This window comes from Glycine soja, chromosome 17 (genome assembly GCF_004193775.1).
Source record: "Glycine soja cultivar W05 chromosome 17, ASM419377v2, whole genome shotgun sequence".
Taxonomy (NCBI): domain Eukaryota; kingdom Viridiplantae; phylum Streptophyta; class Magnoliopsida; order Fabales; family Fabaceae; genus Glycine; species Glycine soja.
In genome coordinates this window covers 40,924,487-40,948,977 of record NC_041018.1, presented here as the reverse complement: position 1 = coordinate 40,948,977, position 24,491 = coordinate 40,924,487, and the positions used below count along the sequence as shown (strand labels likewise).

At 32.7% G+C, this 24,491-nt stretch overlaps 3 protein-coding genes and 1 pseudogene across 6 annotated transcripts; 1 reads left to right on the top strand and 3 right to left on the bottom strand.

Annotated features, from left to right (window-relative positions):
• The first annotated feature begins 5,132 nt into the window (after positions 1-5,132).
• On the top strand, positions 5,133-10,157 carry LOC114393217 (sugar transporter ERD6-like 6). Its single transcript, XM_028354478.1, has 18 exons — positions 5,133-5,569; positions 5,659-5,721; positions 5,950-6,039; positions 6,161-6,220; positions 6,399-6,464; positions 6,556-6,621; positions 6,722-6,797; positions 7,460-7,524; positions 7,609-7,701; positions 7,817-7,897; positions 8,027-8,111; positions 8,542-8,588; positions 8,675-8,737; positions 8,831-8,890; positions 9,045-9,110; positions 9,203-9,262; positions 9,582-9,696; positions 9,786-10,157. Exons 1-18 carry the CDS (start codon positions 5,378-5,380, stop codon positions 9,896-9,898), a joined length of 1,461 nt encoding a protein of 486 aa, XP_028210279.1. The 5' UTR covers positions 5,133-5,377; the 3' UTR covers positions 9,899-10,157.
• Positions 10,158-13,022: 2,865 nt separating this feature from the next.
• Positions 13,023-15,325, bottom strand: LOC114393216 (3-ketoacyl-CoA synthase 4-like). The gene is made up of 2 exons (XM_028354477.1): positions 15,125-15,325; positions 13,023-14,981 (listed from the first exon to the last, which is right to left on the bottom strand). Exon 2 carries the CDS (start codon positions 14,979-14,981, stop codon positions 13,440-13,442), a length of 1,542 nt encoding a protein of 513 aa, XP_028210278.1. The 5' UTR covers positions 15,125-15,325; the 3' UTR covers positions 13,023-13,439.
• A 1,282-nt stretch (positions 15,326-16,607) lies between these two features.
• On the bottom strand, positions 16,608-21,614 carry LOC114393218 (7-methyl-GTP pyrophosphatase). Of its 4 annotated transcripts, XM_028354483.1 has the most exons (10): positions 21,429-21,614; positions 21,291-21,362; positions 21,139-21,213; positions 20,463-20,546; positions 19,660-19,740; positions 19,128-19,197; positions 18,891-18,982; positions 17,920-17,961; positions 17,705-17,785; positions 16,608-17,092 (listed from the first exon to the last, which is right to left on the bottom strand). In XM_028354483.1, exons 1-10 carry the CDS (start codon positions 21,447-21,449, stop codon positions 17,021-17,023), a joined length of 690 nt encoding a protein of 229 aa, XP_028210284.1. In that variant the 5' UTR covers positions 21,450-21,614; the 3' UTR covers positions 16,608-17,020. The 4 variants fall into 4 exon arrangements, with proteins under 4 accessions (XP_028210284.1, XP_028210280.1, XP_028210281.1 ...); XM_028354479.1 differs by lacking the exon at positions 19,660-19,740 and having other exon boundaries at positions 21,429-21,613; XM_028354480.1 differs by lacking the exon at positions 20,463-20,546 and having other exon boundaries at positions 21,429-21,611.
• A 1,206-nt stretch (positions 21,615-22,820) lies between these two features.
• Positions 22,821-23,724, bottom strand: LOC114391443 (annotated as a pseudogene).
• Between the last annotated feature and the right edge of the window lie 767 nt (positions 23,725-24,491).

The following is a 24,491-nucleotide window of genomic DNA, read 5'->3' as shown; positions in this document are numbered from 1 at the left end:
AATTCTAATTAAGTTTATAGTTTGTTCAATTAAAGTGCCTAATATAAGAAACAAAAAGAAAAAGAAAAACAAGAACAACCAAAAGGTATGACTAGCGAAATACAATGATCCGTCAACACTTAACTATCAAAATGCAATGACAAGAATAATAATAATAATATGAGTTAAGGTGAATGTCTAGTAATGTCAGATTGATCATGTTAGACAATCTTAAGTATTAAAGGAAGAAGAGTAGAACCTAAGGAATGCAGAACATACAAGATAGGAGCGTGATTGTGAAGAGTGAAAGTTTAAAGGGATGATGAGAAAGAAATAGTGAGAATGTGTGAGAATAAAAGAGAAGCCTATGAAAGGTATCATGATTAAAAGGTATGAATTCGATCATAGGAACGATAGACTTGATAGGGACTTGGTGAGAGTAAAGTCATGAGACTTAGACAAATTAATTGTTGGATAGAACTTAAAGAAAGGTTATGTAGTGGATGGGTCTGACCAATGCCACAAACTTTAATTTAAGAGTCATTTGCAAAGGTAACATAAGGCAATGAGTCCAAAAAAGACGATTAAGAGAAAAGAGATTGGTTACCTATCATATGATCAGAAGCATCGAAATCAAGTATCCAAGGTCCAAGAGAAGACTGAGATACAAAGGCTGCAGGATTACCAGATTGAGCCATAGTAGTAACAGGCAAGGCGGGAGAAGAGTTTAGATCACCTATAGATAATATAATTTTGGAAATTACTTTAGATAATATAATTTTATTTTTAACATTTCCAAAATATTCTTTTGTATAACTACAAATATTTTTGAGAATGTTAAAAAAATTGTATTTCTAAAAGTTCTTCTGGCCAGATTTTTAGATTGGACACGCGAGATTATTTTTAAAAAGTGTGACATGTCCATTAAAATGATTTCATTTTAATCCATTAATTTTTTAAAAATATTTTGATTTTTTTAAAAGAAATATTTTAATACTACAAATTTCATGTATACATAACCATTAGTACTACAAATTTCATGTATACACATACCCATTATCTACTATTGGTGGCATATGATCTTCTTCTACCAAAACTATCAATTTACTGCAAATTAGATGTTCAAATCCTTACTATGAAGAATCTCCAGCCCCCAAAAGACTACATATTATTACTGTACTACAAAATGAAGAGTTTGTAAAATTGTTATTTTTATTTATTAGCCTTTACTCTTTGTCTAAATAACTGTCTATCTATTTGTTTTATATATTTGCTTTCATATACAAACTTGATTGTTGGGCCGTCTATTTATTATGCTCAGCAGGTCCAGAAGCATCTGTATTTCAGACCTTGGTGTGTCACTGTACATGTAATTCCAAGATTCTTATGTATAGATTGATCAATATGTCACTCCTGAAAAAGAAAAAAAAAGTGTATGGCATGCCTTGTATTATTTTATAAATATTTTATTTGGCTAAACTGTGAATACGTGGCATCCCTTGTGATTCATATGCTAAATATTTCACAACCACTTTGTACTTGTAGATACAATAATGGAAGGTCACCTTCTACACTAAAAGCACAACATCAAGATAAAAGATTATCGTGCTTAAATTCAATAATTCATATATTTTTCTAACTTCATTTCATAACATCAATAAACTATCAAGAGAATTTAGTTCAATTAGTTGGGTAGATTATATGAGTGTTATAAATTTTCTTTATATCCTGTTTAATTCTTACGAATAAAAAAAATAACATCAATAAATTTATGAAATATTTCTTCTTTTATATTTTTATCTCTTTTACTGTATAGTTTGTTGTAAAGATATCATAAAGTATATTTCTTCTTCATGTATTTTGCCATTCATTTTACTTTTCTGGGTTTACTATGTCTCAATAAGCAAATCCGAATCTTCAAAGTGCCAATATCCCAAAAAACATAGTCAAATGACGGGATTTTTCAATATAAAAAAAATACACTAGTTACAAATGGATTGGATGTAAGCTGGCAACTTATATTTAAAAATAATGGGATGTAGATCACATGTTGAATTGTCTTGGCCCATACATGATTATTAGCGATTATAGTTGTGATTACACAGGATCCATGTGATATTATTTATAAGAAGATATAAAAGTCCGTAAATTTATTTTTTTAAGTATTAAGTAATGTTTTCAATCTAAGTTTGATTTTTAAATATTTCAAATTAACTTAAAAAATTGTCGTCAACAAAATTATTAGTTACATTAGCCATTGTCATTATTCCCCTAGCTTACTATTTAGATCTTGGTCAAACGATGTATTTGGTTTTTTTATTCATTTTGATCTTTTATAATTTTTAAAAGTTTAAAATGATTCTTCCATCGATTAAACATGAAAAGCACTGCAGTGTCGATCTGACGACAAGCCCTAAAGTAAAATTGAAGAAAAATATTTTACTTTACAAAGTGATAATTATATAATAAGTCTCTTTTAACAACAAAAATAAACTTCTTCTCAACATATGATGTCTCTTTCCTTTATAAAATTAATAGCAAATAATCTTTTTTTGGTAGACTTAAAACTTAGACTTTAGTAATTTTATCATTATGTTAGTCCTACAGTGATAATAAGGTGAAGGGGATCCACATTAGTTGAGATATGTAATGAGTAAAATTTGTGAGTTTAAAAAGATAAAAAATTAAAATAATTTTTTTAAAATATAAAAGATAAAAATGAAAAAATATTATCCTTAAATGTCTCATGGATCTAGAAGTTTTTTGCTATATATCCCCTAATAACGGATACGAAAGCAAGTACGTATTCATTATTATTAGGTACGGTTTTCCTTAATTGCCGATAGCTAACATTTACAACAAATAAAAATTGGACACTTTGCCTAATTTTAAATTATTTTCAATTAAAATTTATCACAATTTTTTTAAAAAGAATCTTTTTTTTACTCTTTATCACAATCTTTAGAAAAAACTATTTCTCTGCTAACACTAATCAATCCAAGTAAGAGTAAAGACAAATTATTAGGGTTCACTAATAAGTGATAAGAACATAATTATTAGTTCATCTTTAATTGTATTTGATCAAAAGTTTGTCTCTTTCTCAAAATCCACCGAAGATTGGCTAGTTGAATTGGTGCACGAGATATTCAGTAGAAGCCAAAACACCAACGTTGAGTCTTTGGAGTCGAAAACAAGAGCGGTGTTCGGCAAAATAGTAAGACATTTTCTAACAATAATTTCATTAGTTTATTTTTAATACATCTTAAGTATATTTTTTATTTATTAAAATTTATTATAAATTAAAAAACTATATTATTCTCATTTTTTTATTTAACAAAATTTACTCATAATATTTTGTTTTTAATAATTTTTATATTAAAAAAGTGCGTCAAAAAATATGTTGATAACATTTTTCTTTACAATTATCCGTTACCTTTGTCCTCTGGTTTGGTCACCGTGTCTCTCAAGATAAAAGTGATATAACTAAGTAGAAGAACAAGTGTTCAAATTTTTAATAATTAAAAACAAAAATTAATATTCTATATTCTTAAAATATCAAATACAATTATTTTAACAATTTTTTTTCAAGTATTAAGAATATAATTTATTTATTTTAATATTGCCAAACTCAATAATAATCCTTATAGCCAATTCTCCTATTTGGTAAGAGATTTATTGTGAAGGATAGAAAATGTTAAGCCTCTTAAGTGAATTGTCAAAAAGGGAAAAAAAAACCCATATGGTTAAAAATTTATCAAATATAATTAATAATCATAGATATTTCGTAATTCATAATAATAATACAACTGAGAAATAACATTTACTTGAATTGGGAGAAAATGTATACTTATATCAATCTTTTTGTTTCAAAAGAGATTAGTCTTCAATTATTATCTAAGAAATATATTTTTATGTTAAATAAAAAAACAATGTTTGTTAAAGAAATTGTAATATTGTTACAAAGTAGTAATTACTAATTAATGATTATTTTAAGAAGATCTTGACCATTAACTTTTAAGTTAGGGAGCTTACATAAAAAATATCCAAAAGTATCTAAAACTAATGGCAAAAACTCTTGTAAAGTAGTATGAATTAATTAATACAAGGATCGCATAATAATTTATCATTTACCTCTATTTTGACTATTTTTTAGAAAGCATCGATCGATGATATGGGTGCAGCATGAGTTGCTTACGTGTCTCCATCTCATAGTGAATGTTGAACATCTAGAAGACAGATAACGATGAAGTAATGTAGTACTAAGTTTTAACTAGTAAAAGTTGAATTGGGTTGTCTATGGTTTGTATATATATTTATTTACAAGAACTCGTAAAAGATGGTAAGAGACTAATAACAATAGATTTTCTAACACGTTTATTTACAATATTTTTATCATCCATTAAAATTTATTAAAAAAATAAAAAATATAGATGAGATTTATTAAGAGGTGAAATTAAAAAAAAAGTTTAGAAACTGTAAAAATATGAATAACACTCTTTAAATAAGGAGTAAAACTTGAAAAGAAGTTTTATCATTGAAAAATTATACTTATACAACAAAATGCACAATAAAATATACAATTAAGAGAGAAAGAGAAAAGAAAAAAGAAAAAAAATAAATTATAATAGATAATAAGATAAATACAAAATATAATATTTTATAAATTTGTGTACGAGTATCACTTTTCATTCTCATATTGCTAGTTGTTAATTTCTGTTTTGATCAGATAAAATTATCTATATCTTTCGATGAGACTTGTAAGGCCATAAGCTTATTGTCTCTCAATCAATAGAAAAGTCATTTAAGCCGTTATATTAGCATTGCAATATTTTTAATTGTAATAATACTAGGTGGTATTTTTTTTTTGTAAGAGTGTTACTTGCGGTCTCTTAACACATATTTTTAATAATATTATTTTTAAGAAGAGTGGTAATTGTAATAATATTTTTTTTACTACATTCTTTATTTTTGTCTAAAATATCAAAAATCACAAAATTATGAATGGATAAATATAATATGAGATCCATTAAACTTTATAATTTTTAATAAATTTTAATTAATAATAAAACAATATTATATCTTTTTATAAAGTTTTCTATAAACCCTCTTACCATCTTATAAAAATACTAAATAAAAGAAATGTGTTGAAAAAAGTATCTTGGTATTATCTCTCTTTCTTATTCCTATGAACATCCACTCTAATCTGTATCTCATGATGCATACTAATCAAACTTTGTTTTATTGCCAACTCATTGGGTGATTCATTATAATATGTCATGTCATCCACTTTCCCTCTTATGCAGATGTGTGTTAGAGTGAAGAAAGAGGTTGACATTAACAAATCATAGCATAGCAGAAGAAGAAGAAGAAGAGATACATAGAAAGAAAGAAAAAAAAAATGAGTTTGAGGGAAGACAATGAAGAGGGAAGGGATCTGAAGAAGCCATTTCTTCACACGGGAAGTTGGTATCGTATGAGTGGGAGACAATCCAGTGTGTTCGGTTCCACACAGGCCATTCGTGATTCCTCCATCTCTGTCTTTGCTTGTGTTCTAATCGTTGCTTTGGGTCCAATTCAGTTTGGTTTCACTGTAAGAATCTCTTTTTCTTGCAAAGTCAATGACAAAAAACATATGGGAAACTTAAAAAAAAAAAATGATTTTTGATCATTTTATGACAGGCTGGTTACACCTCACCTACACAATCTGCTATCATCAATGATCTAGGCCTCTCAGTCTCTGAGGTATTTTGAATCATGAATGAGAATTTGAGAATGAGTTTTGTATGGGCAAATGTTAGTTGTCACTATTGTTAGTTTTTAATTAGCGAAGGAATGGAACTCGCGATCTCTCCCCCTTTCATTCTCCCCTCACCATTAGACCAACCTTATATCACTGAGTTTGTGTTGATTTGTTTCATTTTGGTTTCTTGTTTTTTGTGTTTCACAACTTCATTGTACTTTGTTGTGCAGTTTTCTTTGTTTGGTTCTTTGTCCAATGTGGGTGCCATGGTTGGAGCAATTGCTAGTGGTCAGATTGCTGAGTACATAGGGCGCAAAGGGGTACCCCTTTTTTTTCTCTTTTTTCTATGTGTATGCTTTTCCTTTAACTGCAATATTTGAGTTTGAGGGATGAGACTAACTCAATGGTCAACGGGTTACAATTTCTTGTCTGAAATTGCAGTCTTTGATGATTGCATCCATTCCTAATATTATTGGTTGGCTGGCTATCTCATTTGCAAAAGTAAGTTTGAATCATTTTAATATTTTATTTTCCTCTATTCATTTACCCAAAATCACATTAGTTGGTATTTTAATGTGGTTTTAGATTATTTAATGTGTATCCAAACACACACTTATTTAGTAAATATATTTGGTCATGATCCTGAGCTTGTCTTGTTGACATGTTTTTCATCTTTCAGGATTCTTCTTTTCTTTATATGGGAAGATTGTTGGAAGGGTTTGGTGTAGGAATAATATCTTACACGGTAATTTTAAAATGTTTTTGCTTTTGCTAATGTGGGCTTAATTCAGTTATGTGTGACACAATTATTGAGTGTTTAAACTTCAAATTCACAGGTGCCTGTGTACATAGCTGAGATATCACCTCCAAACTTGCGGGGGGGTTTGGTTTCAGTTAACCAGGTTGGTTGATACCACCAAGACATTGATGATTTAATGCTAAATTTTAACAGTTATTAACATTTCCTAGGTTAGTGATCTTTATTTTTTCTTTTCTGCATAGCTCTCTGTCACCATTGGAATTATGCTGGCATATCTGCTGGGGATTTTTGTTGAATGGAGAATCCTTGCAATTATAGGTAATACACTATAAGACTAGGCAACACAGTAATTAAATTACCCAAAATGGATTTATGTTTCCTGTAACTATCAAATGTCATAAAACTAAATTTGGAGATTTTTAGATATTGTCACACATCAACTAGAGATATGAGTATATGACTAATGTAGTCTTTATAGAGTCTGGGTAATCTTCACCTTGCAAGCTAGTTTTGTGAGGTTGAGTTAGGCCCTAAGCTCAAATTTAAAGTTGGTTTCATATTCTATCTTAGATCTCTGTTATATGGCCCACCCATTTTTGTCTATGCCCTAGATGTATATTCCTAGGCATGAGAGGGTGTTGGTATTGAGCCATCCACATGTGTCCATGCTCCGTGTGAGGGGGGGTGTTGAGATCTCTACATTGACTAGACTCTAGAGATATGAATATTGCAGTCCTTATAATAAAGGTTAGATAATTCTCATCTTGCGAGCCAACTTTGTGAGGTGTAGTTAAATCTGAAGTCCAAATTCGAATATTAGTCAACTCGGTTGTCATTATATCACAATATGAACATTTCTCAGATTTAGTCCAAATTTGGAGTGTTGGGACTTGGGAGGGTTAAATCCCTGGCAATGCTTCAAATCATCTGAACAATAAAGAATTACATTTGTTGACCTCTATGTCCTTGCTCTCTTGCAGGAATTTTACCCTGCACAATATTGATACCTGCCCTGTTTTTCATTCCCGAGTCTCCTAGATGGCTGGTAAACTTTATGAATTGGTATTCTTGAGTGTCGTCCAATATGTGTTGACAGTTTCTAAAAGTGAATTTGTTTTGTTGAATATAGGCAAAAATGGGAATGACAGAAGAATTTGAAACTTCCTTGCAAGTGCTCCGAGGCTTTGATACTGATATTTCTGTTGAAGTGAATGAAATTAAGGTAATAAGCATTCATCAGTTTTGTTCCAATGCATGACCCTCATATTTCCTATATTTTTATTTACCATTTAATGTATCCTAAAATTGACTTTTTATGTGGGAGTCATTTTATTCAGAGGGCTGTTGCTTCAACAAACACAAGAATTACAGTTCGATTTGCAGACCTCAAACAAAGAAGATATTGGCTTCCCTTAATGGTATTCCTTATCTATTATCTAGAATCATTAGTTTCAGAAATCCATCTGCTTTATGGAGTTGAATTGCGTAATAAATTGGCAATGACTATTAGAGCCTAACCACTTTTTACTAACTCATATATCCTGTAGATTGGAATTGGACTGCTAATTTTGCAACAGCTTTCTGGAATTAATGGTGTTCTTTTTTATTCCAGTACCATCTTTCGAAATGCTGGTAAGCTATGCTGATTTCTTATTAATATTCTAAAGTAATATACCTGGAGCAATATTAGGGAACCATGAAATATTTCGGCCAGAGTTGATATCTCATGTTTCTATGGCTTTCAATAACACTCTTTTCTGTCAAAAACAGTGAATTAGAATGATTGTAGGAGATTAATTTAAATTTTCAAAAAACAGTTAATGAAGCCTACAAGTGTATGGTAATTAATAGTCACCTTAATGATCGGAATTTTCTTTTATGGGGTCATCACAAAGAACCTAGCTTATTTTTCTGATTTCTTCTTGGGATTTTCTCATGTTATTGATATTGATCTTACACATGGAAAAAGGCATGGTTTTTTGGTTGGTTTGTGCTTCAGTTTTCAATCTGTTATATATAATAAAATTATCCTTTTTTCTCATCATTTCAACACATTAAACAGGAATCAGTTCAAGTGACGCGGCAACATTTGGAGTTGGTGCTGTTCAGGTTCTGCTGAGACAAGATTTCTACTATTTTTTCTGTTGTCCAATATTCTCAATTCATAACTTAACAAATATATACATGTCATTCAGGTTCTTGCCACCAGTCTAACTTTGTGGCTGGCAGACAAATCTGGTCGCCGGCTTCTCCTTATTGTGAGTCTGAACTTTTCTATCATGTTTAATCATGTGTGACTACTTGTTTGGAGGATTAGAAAGAGAATGACCAAATCTTTCATTGTATTGCAGGTCTCTGCAACTGGAATGTCTTTTAGTCTCTTAGTTGTTGCAATCACATTCTACATAAAGGTAACAATATGTTTTATTTTGTTGCTCTATACATATCATACACTGTTTTATTATAATCATGTACGTGTCTGCTCATGTGTGTGGGTACCACAGCCTCTCTGAACAATTTACCACCTTTTTTTATGTTTTTTTTTCTTCTGAAATTTGATCCCAGGCTAGTATATCAGAAACTTCTTCCTTGTATGGGATATTGAGCACCTTGTCGCTGGTTGGAGTCGTGGTATGTGAATACATGTAAATTTATTATGAAAATAAGATGTTTTTGACTGCTTGTTCCCTAACTATTGCATCTTAAACTTCCAATTCTTTCAGGCCATGGTTATTGCATTCTCTCTTGGAATGGGAGCTATGCCATGGATTATAATGTCTGAGGTACCATTTTTATGGTTTTACATTTTAGGCTTTTATTCCCAAAGTATAGGAATATGCAGCAACAATGATACATGTGACAATCTTATGGGTAAAACAGTAATCTCAAGAGATGATGTGCTACCATTTTGAAGATGAATCAATGCTGCACAAGTCACTAACATCTTTTTGCAGATCATGTATTTCATGAAAAAAAAATTCTTTTGTATGGTTATAACAGTTGCATGTAGCACAAATTGTGGAAATAGAATTAGTAGTGTGCATTATTGGTTGCATTTGAAGTCGCAGTCAAAGATAATGTGTTCAATATGGCATATCACAGATTCTTCCAATAAACATTAAAGGCCTTGCGGGAAGTGTGGCAACACTTGCCAACTGGTTGTTTTCCTGGTTGGTTACATTGACAGCAAATATGCTTTTGGATTGGAGCTCTGGAGGTTTGTGTGCATTAATGCATGTATTTTCCTTGGATTTTTTTATTTATTTTATTTTTTAGTTAACCAGAAGCTGCCTTTGTTCTTGTCAGGAACCTTCACCATATATGCAGTTGTATGTGCCTTGACTGTAGTATTTGTTACCATTTGGGTCCCTGAGACAAAGGGAAAAACTATTGAAGAAATCCAATGGTCTTTCAGATGAATTTCCTTCTCTAGCAGTTGCTTTTTTTTTTTCCTTTCACAAGCTGATTTAAGAATTTCACATTTTAATGTATCTGGGATTATCGAGTGATCCAAGTATTCATTTGATTCCTTCGCTTGAAAATGGGGATCCTGTACCGGCGATAAGTTCTTTGATGTTTTTTTGTATGAGTTGGCTTCTTAAACATTCACTTAGACTAGTGCTCCTGCTGTATGCACCTTGAATTGTTCCTCATTAATTCAATTCATTTTTATGTTCTTCTGGTTTGTCAAAAATGGAAGCCTAATCAGTATAATTTTGCACAAAACTTAGATGCAAATCTTCATGTGCTTTAGGTACTGCCCTCTAGTCAGAATTGAAATATCATCTCAATAATTTGCATAATAAAAGTTTACATTAAAATATCAGCTTTGATTAGTGAGGTCTAATTGGAGAACACTGTCAAAGGCAGCTAAGGAACTTTATATGTATTTCAATGTGTCAAGAGGACCATATATTGCTAAAGGAATTTATTGTTGCATTTAAAAATGGAGGTGCAGATTTTAGTGTGGCTACCGTTCTAGTGAAGCTCAAAACCTGTCAGGATATAAGCAGAAAAACTGTAGATTGTAGTATTTATTTAGATTTTCATGCATTATATTTATAAAAGCAAAAAAGAACATTCAATTAATTTTGTCATTACTAGTATGCCACCGGTTACTTCTCTCTCGTGGTTGATAAGGAAGGTCCCCTAAGGCTTCGTATATTTTAGCAGTAGGAAGCAATTAAACAGCCTTCTAAAGGGGGGAAAAAAATCCTTCAGGGAAACGTGTTTCCGGTTGCGTTTTTTGGGTGGTTGCGGCAAGTGAAAGTTGTAACAAAGTGAAAAGGAAAATGTTGCACGGACCACTCCATGCTATTCTATACACATAAGGAGAGAAAGAGAAAGAATTGTAGATATGATATGGATGTATTAGAAAAGAGAGATAATAATAATAATAATAAATATTAGCGAAGTGTTTGTAAAATAATGGTGTCCATATATCATCATTCAAGTGAAAAATGTCTTAGGCTATGCTTTCTTTTTGTGGTTTGAGGCAATTAAATAGGAGTCGTACTACTACCTAGGTAAGCAATCTCTTTCAAGGGAAATGTGTTCCAAGTCATGCCTTTTGTTTGGAGTATTACCAATAAATTCTCGGACAACACTCTTTTTAACATAGTACTTCCTATTCTTTTGGGAAAAACTTATTGAAAATTATAAAATTAGGAGTGGAATTTATTAAAAAAGTAGAGTCATCAAATATTGTATTTCTAATAAATATCAAGCAATAATAAAAAAAATGTGTCTAAAAGAGTATATTTTTCAGTGTTTGGTGGCAAAAATATGCCAAAGAAATGGAGGGAGAGGTATGGAAATAGAAGGGAGCCATAAAAGTGAACATGTTTGCTGTATAAAAACAGGATGAAGAGAAAGAAAAAAAAAAGGGATGAATCTCACTCAAATTTATTTTTATTTTCACGCTAAAATGGAAAGAAATGATGAAATGCACAAAGGTTCTATCTATAATCCATTTTGCATGATGATATAATCAATTTTGCACATCGTGTTATCAATTGACACTCATATGCATTCCATACAAATGGATGAATACAATCTATGTGCTTCTTTTGTTTCATCCCAATCTCCAACGTTCCCTTGAAACATACCCCCACCCACCAACCTCATTAATTATCTGGCTATTCAAAACTGTTTCATTTGTATTTCTTTCCTATTTGTATCAAACACCTCTAAATTCACTATATTTTCACTTATTTTTATTTGTCTATTTCCATTTATCTTATTTCTCATTTATTTATTGAGTGCTTATATTTTGACAACCAAAAGTTTTAAACACTTAATTAACAATTCTTTTTTTTTCTCTGTTTTCTTTTCATACTATATTATCAATCAAATCAATCATTTATCTCTAATCTCTTTCTTTCTCTCTCAAGTTGTATATAACTCAAGGGTTGTTGAAGAAATATTTTTCTTATTTATCATAGCAGTATTTCTATTTTGTTCATGAAATGTAGTTTCTTTCCCCTCTCTTTTTTTTACTTCTTTTATGGTTGCAGCAAGTAAAATTTGTAACAAACGGGCTTTAAGCATGGGTTTGGTTTACAATTGTTTCAACACAACCGAAAAAGAAAGAAAACGTTACATATTTGTTAAATGGGATTGGGATGTGTGTTTGCATTACTTCCAACTACAGAATTCACGTGAAATGTACGTCACAGTAGCTTAACGCGTCATCAAACGAGTACTAGAAGTGGAAATGTGAGTTGTAACTACTACTTTTAAAGAACATGCATGAAGGTGTCTGCAACTTACCCTAAAACGAGAATGAGCACTCTTTGTCACGTTAATGTGATCCACATTTCCAATGATCCTTCTCGTTTTCACACAATATTCCATTGGTATGCGTAAATACAGGCAGGTCACGGAACACATTTCTATAGTTCGGGGCCAGTGCATGCTTAATTTGGGTGTTAAAAATTAGGCAAATTTTAACCTATATAAATTTTCTTAAAAAATATTTTTACAAAAATACATAAAATTATATCGTCCATATTTTTTTAATGTTATCTTATAATTTTAACAATCAATATTTTTTTCTTTTAATTTTTAATCAATGCCCCAATCACAATCAATATTTTAAGGACATTTATTAGCAAAATCATAAAAAATGATTAAAAGTTTGAAGAAATTATTAGATAGACAGGTAGTGACAGCTGTGTTTTATATTTTAAAATTCAAGGGACAAAATGTAAACTTCATCAAACAAATTGATCATACACATGGTTCAGTTTAGTAGGAAAAAAAAAATGAGTTGGTGGTATGATTACAGAGACTCGTGTAATAGAAAACTATACCGCTACTTTGATTTAAATAAGATTTGGTCAAAATGTTCCAGCAAATTTGTGGTGGAAATTGCAACATCAACCAAGGCAAGAAAATTCTAAAGAAATGAAAAGTAATTACAGGCATTGCTGCACAATTTTAAGATGGAAAAAACCTTCGGCATGAGACTTCCAAAGGGAGTTCGACAGGAAATATTCATATTATAATGCACTTGATACAGAGTGAGAGACAAACACAATGTTTTTGGCTAAAACAAAACTAATGTATCCCGATGCTCAAAGGTTCCTCGTTGTGTAAAAATATGGGAGAGAATTATTGTACAGTCTTACCCTTACATATGTAAAAGGAGTATTTTCGAATTCGAACCCATAATCAACTCCTTACCAAGGCACAACTTTATGACTAAAAAAATAAAAATTCATAAGTGCATCAGCAGGAAGAAAAAAAATTCAGGAATTCCCCATATCATATTACTCCAGATACATGAATTTAACCCAATGAAAATCCACAATCATCAAACACAAAAGAGGCAGTGAATTACACAATGAAATCTACAACAGAGAGAGAGACAATGGATCTGGAAACTAATGAAGGGTACCCTGAATTAAGTTGTAGCAGCCAGAGTATGTGACTGAGAACTGAACTGAACTATGATCACTATGTGACTATTTCCACAGGATACTTATGAATGCAATCTTCCCATGGTCCATTAGGAGAAGGCCTCACATTCCTCAGAGCCTGCCAAACCGCACTGTTACACTTGAAACCACTTCCAAACGCAATTTGCCAAATCCTGTTACCCTTCTTGATCCTCCCTTTGGCTTCAATGTAAGCCAACTCATACCAAATGGAGCTTGAGGAAGTGTTCCCAAATCTATGAAGGGTCATCCTAGAAGCCTCCACATGCTCAGGAAGCAGCTGCAGGTTCTTCTCCAACTCATCAATCACAGCCCTGCCACCAGCATGGATACAAAAATGATCAAATGCAAGCTTGAAATCCGGTATGTAAGGCTTCACACCAGCCTTAAATAACTTGTTCATCAGCAGAGTCACGAAAAACAGAAGCTGCTCACTAATTGGCAGCACCAGAGGACCAAGTGTGGTGATGTTAGTCTTCAATGCTCCACCAGCAATTGCCATCAAATCCTTAGACAAGGAAACACCAGTTTTCCCAGCATCATCCTGCTCCTGGTAAACACACCGGAACGCCTTGTCGTCGGCCCCGCGATGAGTCCTCACGACGTGGACAAGCCGGTACTTGGCCCTCCTTCGATCTGCCGGCTTGTTAGAGAGAAGCAGCGCAGAGCAGCCCACACGAAATAGGCAATTGGGAATGAGCATGGATTTCTTGTTCCCAAAGTACCAATTCTGAGTAATGTTCTCAGTGCTAACAACCACAGCATAAGTGTTCCTATGAACCTGCAAGAGGTCCTTAGCAAGATCAACAGCAATGACTCCAGCACTGCACCCCATCCCTCCCAAATTAAAGCTCCTAATGTTACCCCTCAATTTGTACTTATTAACAATCATGGCAGACAGTGAGGGAGTAGGGTTAAACAAGCTACAATTCACAATAAGAATACCAATATCCTTTGGTTTTATGTTGGTGCCTTGGAAAAGTTTATCCAAGGCACCGAACATGACCTGTTCCGCCTCGGCCCTGGCCGCGGCCATGGAGGGCTGGGGCGGAATAGAGTGCATGGCCTCGGGGACGTAGGTTTCCTCCCCGAGGCCAGAGCGTTCGAGGATCTTTCGCTGGAATTCCAGCGAGGAGTCCTCGAAGTCTCCCGTGAGGCGGGAGTGATCCATGAAGCTACGGAAGGGGGCCTTGAGGTGGTCGGCGGGGCGGAAGCAGGCGGAGTCGAGGAGGTAGACGGCGCGGGGGCGCGTGACGGCGTAGAGAGTGAGGCCGAAGACGAGGACGGCGGAGCAGGTGAGGATGGTGAGGAGGTTGTACTGGAGGTGGAGCCAGAGGTGGCGGAGGTGGTCGATGTCGGTGGTCTGAAAAACCTGAATGAGCGTGACGAGGATAAGAGGGACAAGGAATAAGGTTACGAGGTTGGAGATCAAGTAGTGGTAACCTAATTTCACGTACTTGAGATTCACGCTCTGGAGAAAATCTGGGAGCACCATTCTGCTCCTGTGTTGGATCTGAACTCCTCCAACGGCGCCTTCTTCTTCTCCACTCGTCACTGTCATCTTCGGAGGAATAATGTGAATGTGGTTTTTAATTAGTTTTGGTTCCTGTCTTTCTATTGATTTATAATAATAATAATGACGAGTACAAATTGGTTGAGAAAGAGAAAGAGAAAAACAAGTTATGTTAAGCGTTGCCGAAATACCAAGGTTCAGAGATTGGACTGTTGCGAAAACGGTTATGACACTGTTCCGTACACTGAGTGGCACCTGAGATGAGACTCAAATCTAGTAATCATCATTCTTCACTAAGCTTGCTTGGTATTGGTACTGAAAGGAGACCAACCAAACCAATGTGCTCCTCTGTGACCCTCACGCAACTAATCACTCTTTTTCTTTTTTCGGATTTAGGGATCCGTCCGTTTAAATCAACACTAAAATTAAATATTTTTTTTTAATTCAAGATTTCTTTTTTCTTTTAATATATTATTTGTATAAAATAAATAAAATATTTTTATTTTAACGATACTTGTTTCATATTTGAGAATTAACCAAGATTCAAATTTAGACTATTAGGTGATTAAGGTTGTTGCATTTTGTGTCAGTTCCAAATTTTCATCTAGTTCACTTTTTCTTTTTTTTTTATTCTACAGAAATGACCCTTGCTTAATAAAATGCTTCTGTTTCCGTAACGTTTTTCTTATTATTATTTTATTTTTGAAATTAAAACTATCACGGTTAATAAATGTATGGTAATTGATGACCGAGTCAGAGACAAGGAACTCAACTGAGCCCAGATATATATTTTACTACTAATACACAAGTGGGGGAAAAAATATAGGAAAGAAAACAAGTTACCCATATAATTCAAAATCCGGACTTTGAAAGCCTTGGAAGGGATGATGTTAGTAAACTGTGGCCAGCAGAAATCGTTGATTTCAATTAAATTGCCAAACTAGAAAATTGTTGATTCAAAGGACAAAACGATTTTTTCAAATCTATGGGAAGACAAGTTCAGCAACGTTACGTCATTCATGTCATTTTCAATGTGTTATCAAATTAATAATATATAAACCACACTTTTTTGGGGGAGGTTTTTTTTATTTTAAAAAAAAAATGACACGTTTACCTTCATAAACTCTTCAATAGACTAGACTTATCAGAAACATGTATCTACTGAAATTTAATTTGATAATAAAAATAAAGTAAACGTAACTATCAATACTCTTATATAAGATAAAGAATAACAATAACGTAATTCTTATTACTTGATCGCACTTTGAATTTGATAGAGACTGGAAATAAATGTGATAGAGTAAATGCCAGGAGGTATCTAGAACTAGAAGTAGAGAAAATGGAATACAGGTCACCTCATTAAATTATGGGGGATTCTTGACAACAAAAAAGCCGCCATGCTTTACAAGTCAATCCAGGGAAATACCAACAACCGGCGTCAATATTGGCAAATTACCTTCATAATTTAAATGCATAAAATTATTTTAAGTAATTCAAAAGGGAGCATGATTAATATGTAGAAGAACCCAAAATCAAAGATTTGGGTTACCCATCATATGCCGTAAGAGGATTTTTTTAATACATAATTTATTCTTTGATTTTCTATAATTCAATCATGCTTTGCCTTTTCACAGTCGATGACATATCTGACTAACTCCTCCGCGGCCAAAAGTGTCCAAGAAGAAAAAATTACAACAATATCTTCGATGACATCCGTAATTACAGTATGAAAGCATTTCAAACCACCCAGCCTCCATTTTTCAATATGTATCTGAATCTGAATAAATTCATTTCCCATGACTGGAGATGTCAACATGCAATTCTTATTCTAATAGACCGATTAATAGTCGCAATACAGTCTTATGTTACTAATAAAATATGGCCCAATTGATTAACTAGGATCAGAATACCCAATAATAGTTCAGGTGTAACTGCCACACGGTACATGCCAGCCTACACATAACTATGACCAGAAAAGACAGCAATGAGTTTCGAAAAATGTTGGGAGCAAAGGTTAAGATTCTGATTCACAGATTAAGCCAATACTTAACACTTAGCAGTCCTACAAGGTGGAACGGTAGCTCAAGCTACAGGGCCTCCTTCAACAGTTTTTCAGTCAGAGCTTTGGGGAGTCCCATCACACTGTCGGTTGTCCCTACCTGCAAAATGCAAATACAAATTCATTTAGAATTCATTTACTATTGATAGGAACCAGAAAGTAAAATGCCAGCAATCTTGTCTCAGTAGGAGACCAGCTAGCCACATCACCTGCATTAGACTTGGGCAGGCCATCAGCACATTTATACCAATTAATTTATTAAACTACATTAATTTAGGCAAACATGGAAGTTTCACCAAGATTTCAGGATAATCAACATGCAAATTCATCCATGTAGTCAATCACAACTAGTGGGAAAAGGCTTGGTTGTCATTGTCGTAGTTTGCTTCAGTTTGAGGGTTGAAGAAATTGATAGCTAAATTAGATATGCTCCAAACACAAATCTCTAACCAGCAAAACTTAAGCAAATTTGATATTCCTTTTTAAAAGCAACAAAAAAATAGTTCTAAATGGTGAAAACTGAATAATGGAATACTGTTACTTCATACTAATGAACAGTTAATTGCTTGGAATAAACTAAACTATTAGTGTGCAGACAGGGCCATGAGTTTGATTTGTCCTTGTCCCCCAGGATCAATGCAGCATGTCCCCCTATGACTACTACTAAGATACACTGACATTCCAAAGTATGAAAGAGGAGGAGTCAACCAACCACTTCTTTGACAAATGGCAATACTAAAGGATGTTCTATTATCAGCCCCCCAGCAACATTGAGAGTAATTCCCTCATCAACCTAAAAAAGAAAAAAAGGATTAAAAGCATATTATGTTAGTTACTCAACTAAGCAACAAAAGATAGTTCCCACCAGAAGCACTGCCTGTATAAGAAACATCCACAAAACAACCAATTACAATAAACAATACATACCAGTTTCTCAATGATTTCATCGGGTATTTCATTGAAATATATCTGTAAAACATCATAAGAAAAAATCAATTTACGCACTGGACGAGAGAGAGTGCACACTCATATGTGACCATGAATATTACTGTGCCAAGAAACATAAAACTGAAGGTGCACAGGTCCAACTTTGAAATAAACAGGTTTCTCTCATTAGTATTGTGAGAAAAGGTCAGAATAATCAAGAGTTATTATAATAGAGGCTTTGAAATTGTTATGGAAACAGAAATCAGCAGGAAAGTGGGAAAATGAAGCAGCGCAAGTTGTACAACTATAATGGAAACAGAATAGTGGGAGCTGGGAAAACAAAATCTCACATAGGGTATTAATGATATTGATGGGATTGTCATTTAGCATGCAGTACTTGAAAAATGTAGATAATTGATATTGTACTTTTGCCGCTCAGGCTTCATGAGTGAACCAGTCAATTTTTTGCACCAATTAAAAAACTGATGGCTCATAGCTCCAAACTAGCACGCCTAATGCCATCTTTTCTTGCTTTACTAATCACTACTAATGACTTTTCACTGTAGCCAATACGTTGAAAATTTTATCCCTTTTAAGGTGGAGGGCAAAGCTCATATTAGATTCATTTAAGGTCATGTAGGTAATGCAAGCCAGCTGCTATCCCAACATAGGATCATTCACAGCTGGCTATTTGGAAATGGATATTTTACATTGAAATAGCCAAGGTTATAACTTAGAACCACTTTTTGAGTTTTGATGTCACCATTTTATCAGAAAAGTAGTGAAACTTTGTGCCTAATTATTAGCATAGTTGAAATTAAAGGACACGGAGTAAGCGTTCCTGGTTGTTTATTAGACAAGTATTGGTATCACATTGGATACAGGATCAATTTTGGAATTTTGGTTGGACAAAACAGGAGACAGACTAAATAATAACCACCCAGGATAGCAAAGATAGGAGAGAAAAGCACCTCCACACGATCCGAATCTCCTTTTCTCAATCCTGTTTTGAGGTTAGTAACTAGTACAGATCCCACAGTTGCAGCATGCCTTCCAGAATAATCTGAAATTGTATACAGATCCATTAAATATGAATATAGAAGGTGATTAGAAGTTCATAATCACTGGAGAGGTGAGAGAAAGAGAGAGAGAGAGAAAGGAAACAAGTTATTAGTTGATAAATGATAGGAATGTAACATTAAGCAGACCTTTCAAGAATTGTCGAGCTTCTTCTTTGCTTGTTGGTTTTTCCCTAATCACACCTTCGTACACCACCACCTCCAAATCACATTTGAAAATGAATGTAAGCCATAAGCAAACTTTGACTTGGAAAAAAAGAAACTTGACAATTTCTGCTACAAACTAGTCTTGTCACCATAGGCCATTTATTAATGAGGTAGCAAGCACAAACTTGCAATTTTGGGCATTACAGAGAATGGAAGTCATTTAGAATTTCTTAATACAAGGAATCAATTCGTTTAGACACTGGACATATTTTGGATTATTAATAAACACTAGTCAATAGCCCATGAACAAAAAAAAAACTTATTTATTAGCATCCACCAGAAGCATGGGAAAGGAGGGAGATTGTTAGGGAGGAAGCAACGATAGTATTATTGAACTCTTACTGACTTTACCTTCAAAAAAAATTTCTTTAAGATGTTGCTTATGCATAGTGATGTTTTGAAGACATACAACGGCAAACTAGAAAAGGAGTAATAAGAGGAATATGATGTATACTTGGTCAGAGGTAATTAATAATGTTGGCTCAGCTTCCTTTAAGTAGTCATCAACAGGGAGCCTTTGTAAGATGGCTTCTGCCTAAGGAAAAAATTGTGAGTGTCTAAAATAAGTCCCAGAGTATCAACTGCACAACTATGAGAGAACAGAAGCATTTTATAAATGTGTAACAATTACATGACCTCACCAGGTGACAACTTCAAACAGAGAATGAAACAAACTGAATCCATGGATTTATTTTTTTTAGAAAAAATAGAAACCACAGACGTGACAGTCAAAAACTACAAGCAACATGATACCCAAGAACTTACTGCTATTAGGTATTGCTCTTAACTTATTTTATAAGGAGCAGAGTAGTCAATAATGCAAACATGTCTTGAACCAAACAGAAGCACACAGAATCAGAACCCCAATATCAACAAGTAAAGAGCATAAAACCTCCACTTTTGTATAAAATTTCAAAGAACACCATTGCAATATTCATTCAAAATGTTAGAAGAAAAGTAGCTTAAGGATACTATCATGAATTTTGATAGTTCCCTCGGATATACGGATGAGAAATGAAAAGATAAAAACTGAAATGTTTTATGGTAATTTCACCAGACAGCATTTGGTCTGTACTTATGGAAAGGTTCATATTTCTTAATTTCTTCCTAAGAATGGCCAAAGAACCTGGATCTGTAATGTACAAACTGAAGTACACACTACATCCTCTACAAACTGTACGTCCTCAATTAATAAATGGCCCAGGTGACAAAGACCCTAACAACCACCAAAACTTAACCAGGGGAAATGCAACATACTGTGTCAGCTGCAATTAAAATAGTGGGTTCATCAACCCTCTGTTGATTAGTGGTGGTCTGAAGTTTAGATATAATGGCATTGGCCTGACACATGCAATTCACATTCATAATCAGAGAACAATTGATCTTAAAGCACACCCTTCCGTTAAAAGACAGAAACGGCACCAAAACAGTTGACATCAGAAAGCAGTTATAGCATATCTTTCTAAGGTTTCTCTACTCTAGCAGAATTAGTACATGTTCAGAATCAATTATTTTGAGTAAACCACTATTATGGTCCCTGAAAGTATATAATGCTGTCAAATTTAAAAGTAGAGAAACCCCAAATAAGTCCCTGAAATTTTCAATTGTTTCATTTAGGTCCCTAAGCTCAATCACACACTATCATTTTGGTCCATAAACATATATTAACATCATCACTTAAGTCACACATTTTTTTAAAAATTTTAAATTAACGTGTTTGACGAATTGCACTTTCTTATTTGGAACTTTCTTAGTTTCAGAAACTAATGTAACAGTGTTAATGAGTTATACACTTTGAGAACTAAAACGGTGGATTACTCCGGTTGGCTTTAAAGAAATAATTACTCATTTATTTATAAAAGGTCTTGTAAAAAAATTACTAATAAAAAATAATCTCACACCTCATTCACATGATTAAAACAAACAAACAAACCTTGGCTTCGGCGAGAGCCATAACTAAGTCTTCTGGAGTTTCCTTTCGGATGCTCTTTTCATCAATATCTGCAGTCTATATGAGACAGTCACTGAAAATTAAAACTAAGCTAAACCTAAAGGTACGATGAAACATAGAGGATATGGAGCAACCATTATCGTGAATAGGTATCCCATTTCGGATAATATCTTGCGGCGCGCGACGGAGGATGAGCCCAATATAATCTGAGTTAATAACGAGAAGGAGTGAGTAATGAAATGTGGAGAAACCCTAACTAACAGTAATAGTACCTTGAAGGAAGAAGCGTCCATCGCAAGCTCTCCGACGGAATCAAATGGAATTTGGAAGGGAAGCTATAACTAGAGAGTAACTGCAAGCGACCACATTTGGAATTTGGAATTTGGAAATTACAACTTTGTGTGTTGCGATCTGTTCTTACTTCTTTTATGGCCGTTTCTTTCTGTACTGTACGATTATACTGAATAATATGACAAAACTGAACTTATGTTTAATTACTTTAAACGTATTTTCACTTCCTATATATAATAATTAATGAATTTAATATATATATATATATATATATATATTACCAGAATAAAAATAAAATTCGTTTATTTTATATGAACTAAAAATAATAATTTCAGATATGAAAAATAAAGTAATTTTTTCATATAGAACAAAATCAAAACATATTATTCATTTTATTAGAATTAAAACATATTTAAGTTATTATGCTATTACATTTTTTTTAATTTAATTGATTCACCTTATAATAAATTTAATTTATTTATTACTGAACGCATTCATTAATTGACATGAGATTATCTAATTTAATTAGGAATCTCAAATTCAAATCTTTAGAATTATTATACAACAAAAACAATTACATGAGATTATTTAATTTAGTTAGAAATCTCAAATTCAAATCTTTAGAGTTGTTATTAAAAAAAACAATTATGTCTCTAGTCATATTTTCTCTTTTAATTATTTTCTATTATTTTTCTTTTTGAACCAATCCTTTTGGGAGATTGATGCCTATTAAAACTTTTATTAATCTACTCTTCTGTTTAAAATGTGTTTGATTTCACTTTAAAGGATTGATTTAGTATCTAAATTTTTTTAATTTTAGATACATCTTTACATGTTTAATTTCACACTAAAGAATAATTTAAAATTGATTATGAGTTAAAATAATTTTGAAAAATTTTGTATGTTAAACTCAATTTTTTTTATCAAATTTTACTTCTAATATAAGTTTATAATAAAACATTCAAATATAAATAATCTCACCCCAAAATTAATTTTAACTAAAATTAATCTTTCTAACACTCGTCCAAACACCTTTATATTTTATAATAAAGTACTAAAATATATGGCTCAGAACCTGACGAGCATTGTTCTTGCATTCCAACGTAGGAATTATGAAAGTAGCGTATTTTGACTTGGTCAATCTTTTCATATGGTTCCAAACCTTCCGGACAGTAATGAATTAATGATGAATTCAACTTATGGTCGGTGGTTTGAGTTAGACAATATGAACACTTTCTAGTTGGTTAAATTTATATTATTAATATTTTTTACTCTCTCTCACTTAGTTTTAGTTTGGACGGTGTACAGTGTCTTTTCCATCATCTATATTGATCCAAAAGAGAAATTAAAAAGAACTTGACAGGAATTATATGTTTTAACATCAAAAGGTTGGTTGGTTCTTGGTATGTCCTCGAGATAATTTAATGTAATTGTTTTTTACATTTATAAGGATTACACGGCATGGATGCAAGGCATATACAGAAAAATAAGAAACCAACCAAAATTAAATGACACTTGATTTTGTTATCATATAATGATAAAACCAAACTAGGTGCATCATGCATGCATTTTAATCTTCACTTAGCTTGATTGGTTCGCAATGAGCTAACATGCATGTCTCTTTCTTATACTTCAGCGGAGGCTTAGAGCCTTCTTCCTGCATGACCATGAACATACATAATCAGACTCAAGCCATGTTAGAAAAAGGAAGAACAATTACATAGATAAAATAAGTCTATGTATATATAGCCCCTAATGAGGCGTGAAACATATTTCTTTTCTTATCTTTATTTGTTTGATGTGAGATTTTGTAATTCTCCAAGACTGCTTAAGCAATATATATGCAAGCAAGAGGTTCAATAAGGATTTGATTTCAACCTTTGTTCTTCCTCCATGTAACTGTAGCCTCTGATGCTGCTTCCTCCTGTTGCAGCAACATTTCTGTAATTAGGCAAGGGCACGTGACCTTCTTCAATTTGCTTCAAATCATCAACGAGCATCTCATAGTGCCTTTTAACTTCCTCAACCGTCTTCCCTCCCACGGCCCTGACCAAGTTCTTCTACAGATCTGGGGTTTCCCTGTCGTAGATGGCCAAAGCATTCTCAAACTTTTTGTTCTGCTTTGTTGTCCAAGCTGAGCTTGAGGCCATTGAGACACTGTATAGGTAAATAATCAGAAGGCAATAATGGTAATGAGAAACCAATGTTATTATGGCAGAGTTATGAGGATGAGGAGATTGTCATTTGGTGATACCTTTTATATACTAGTGGATGGCCTTGGGAGAAAGTGAGTTGTAGGTTATGTTTATGTACTTGTTGCACATGCTAGTTGTTGCTTTCCACCAACAAATATTTTCAAAATTTTCACTTGTACACGTGTTAACATCGTTATTTTTCAATTATTGAAAAATTTTCTTCAATAAAATATTAAAAATTAGTCTTTTAATAGATTATTTTGGTTAAGTGTCAAAATATAGTATTTTGGTTAATTGTTCAATGATAGAAGAAATGGAGATTTGGAAAGCATCATAATAATAGAATATATCACACTGGAAATCGAAGATATAAGTCATCAAAGATAAAGATCAAAGATAAAAGTCATTGATGATGAAGATGACGATGGGAAATTATTTGAAAAGTTATAGGTAGTTAAGAATTATTATCTATAAATATTAGTTTGTACCATTATAATAAGGGTTGAAATATGTAACATTTTTATATCATTTCAAGTACATGCGACACTTATGGATTTTTGAGTTAGGGCAATATTTTTAACTACCATTTCAATTTCAAGCATTTTACTTTTTTCATCAAGTAACTTTATTTGCTTTTATTTACCTTTATTGCAATCTTCTCACCCATTTCTCATTTTTATATTACTTTTTCCTTTCAACAACATCTTTTCCTAGTTAATACGCATCTATAGTTTGTTTGATTGTACTTATAGTCATATATTTTAAATCAAACTAAACATAAAAATTTAACACATAAATCTATGATAAAATACTTACCGGGAGAATAAAAGGTTTCTAAAAAAAGAATTG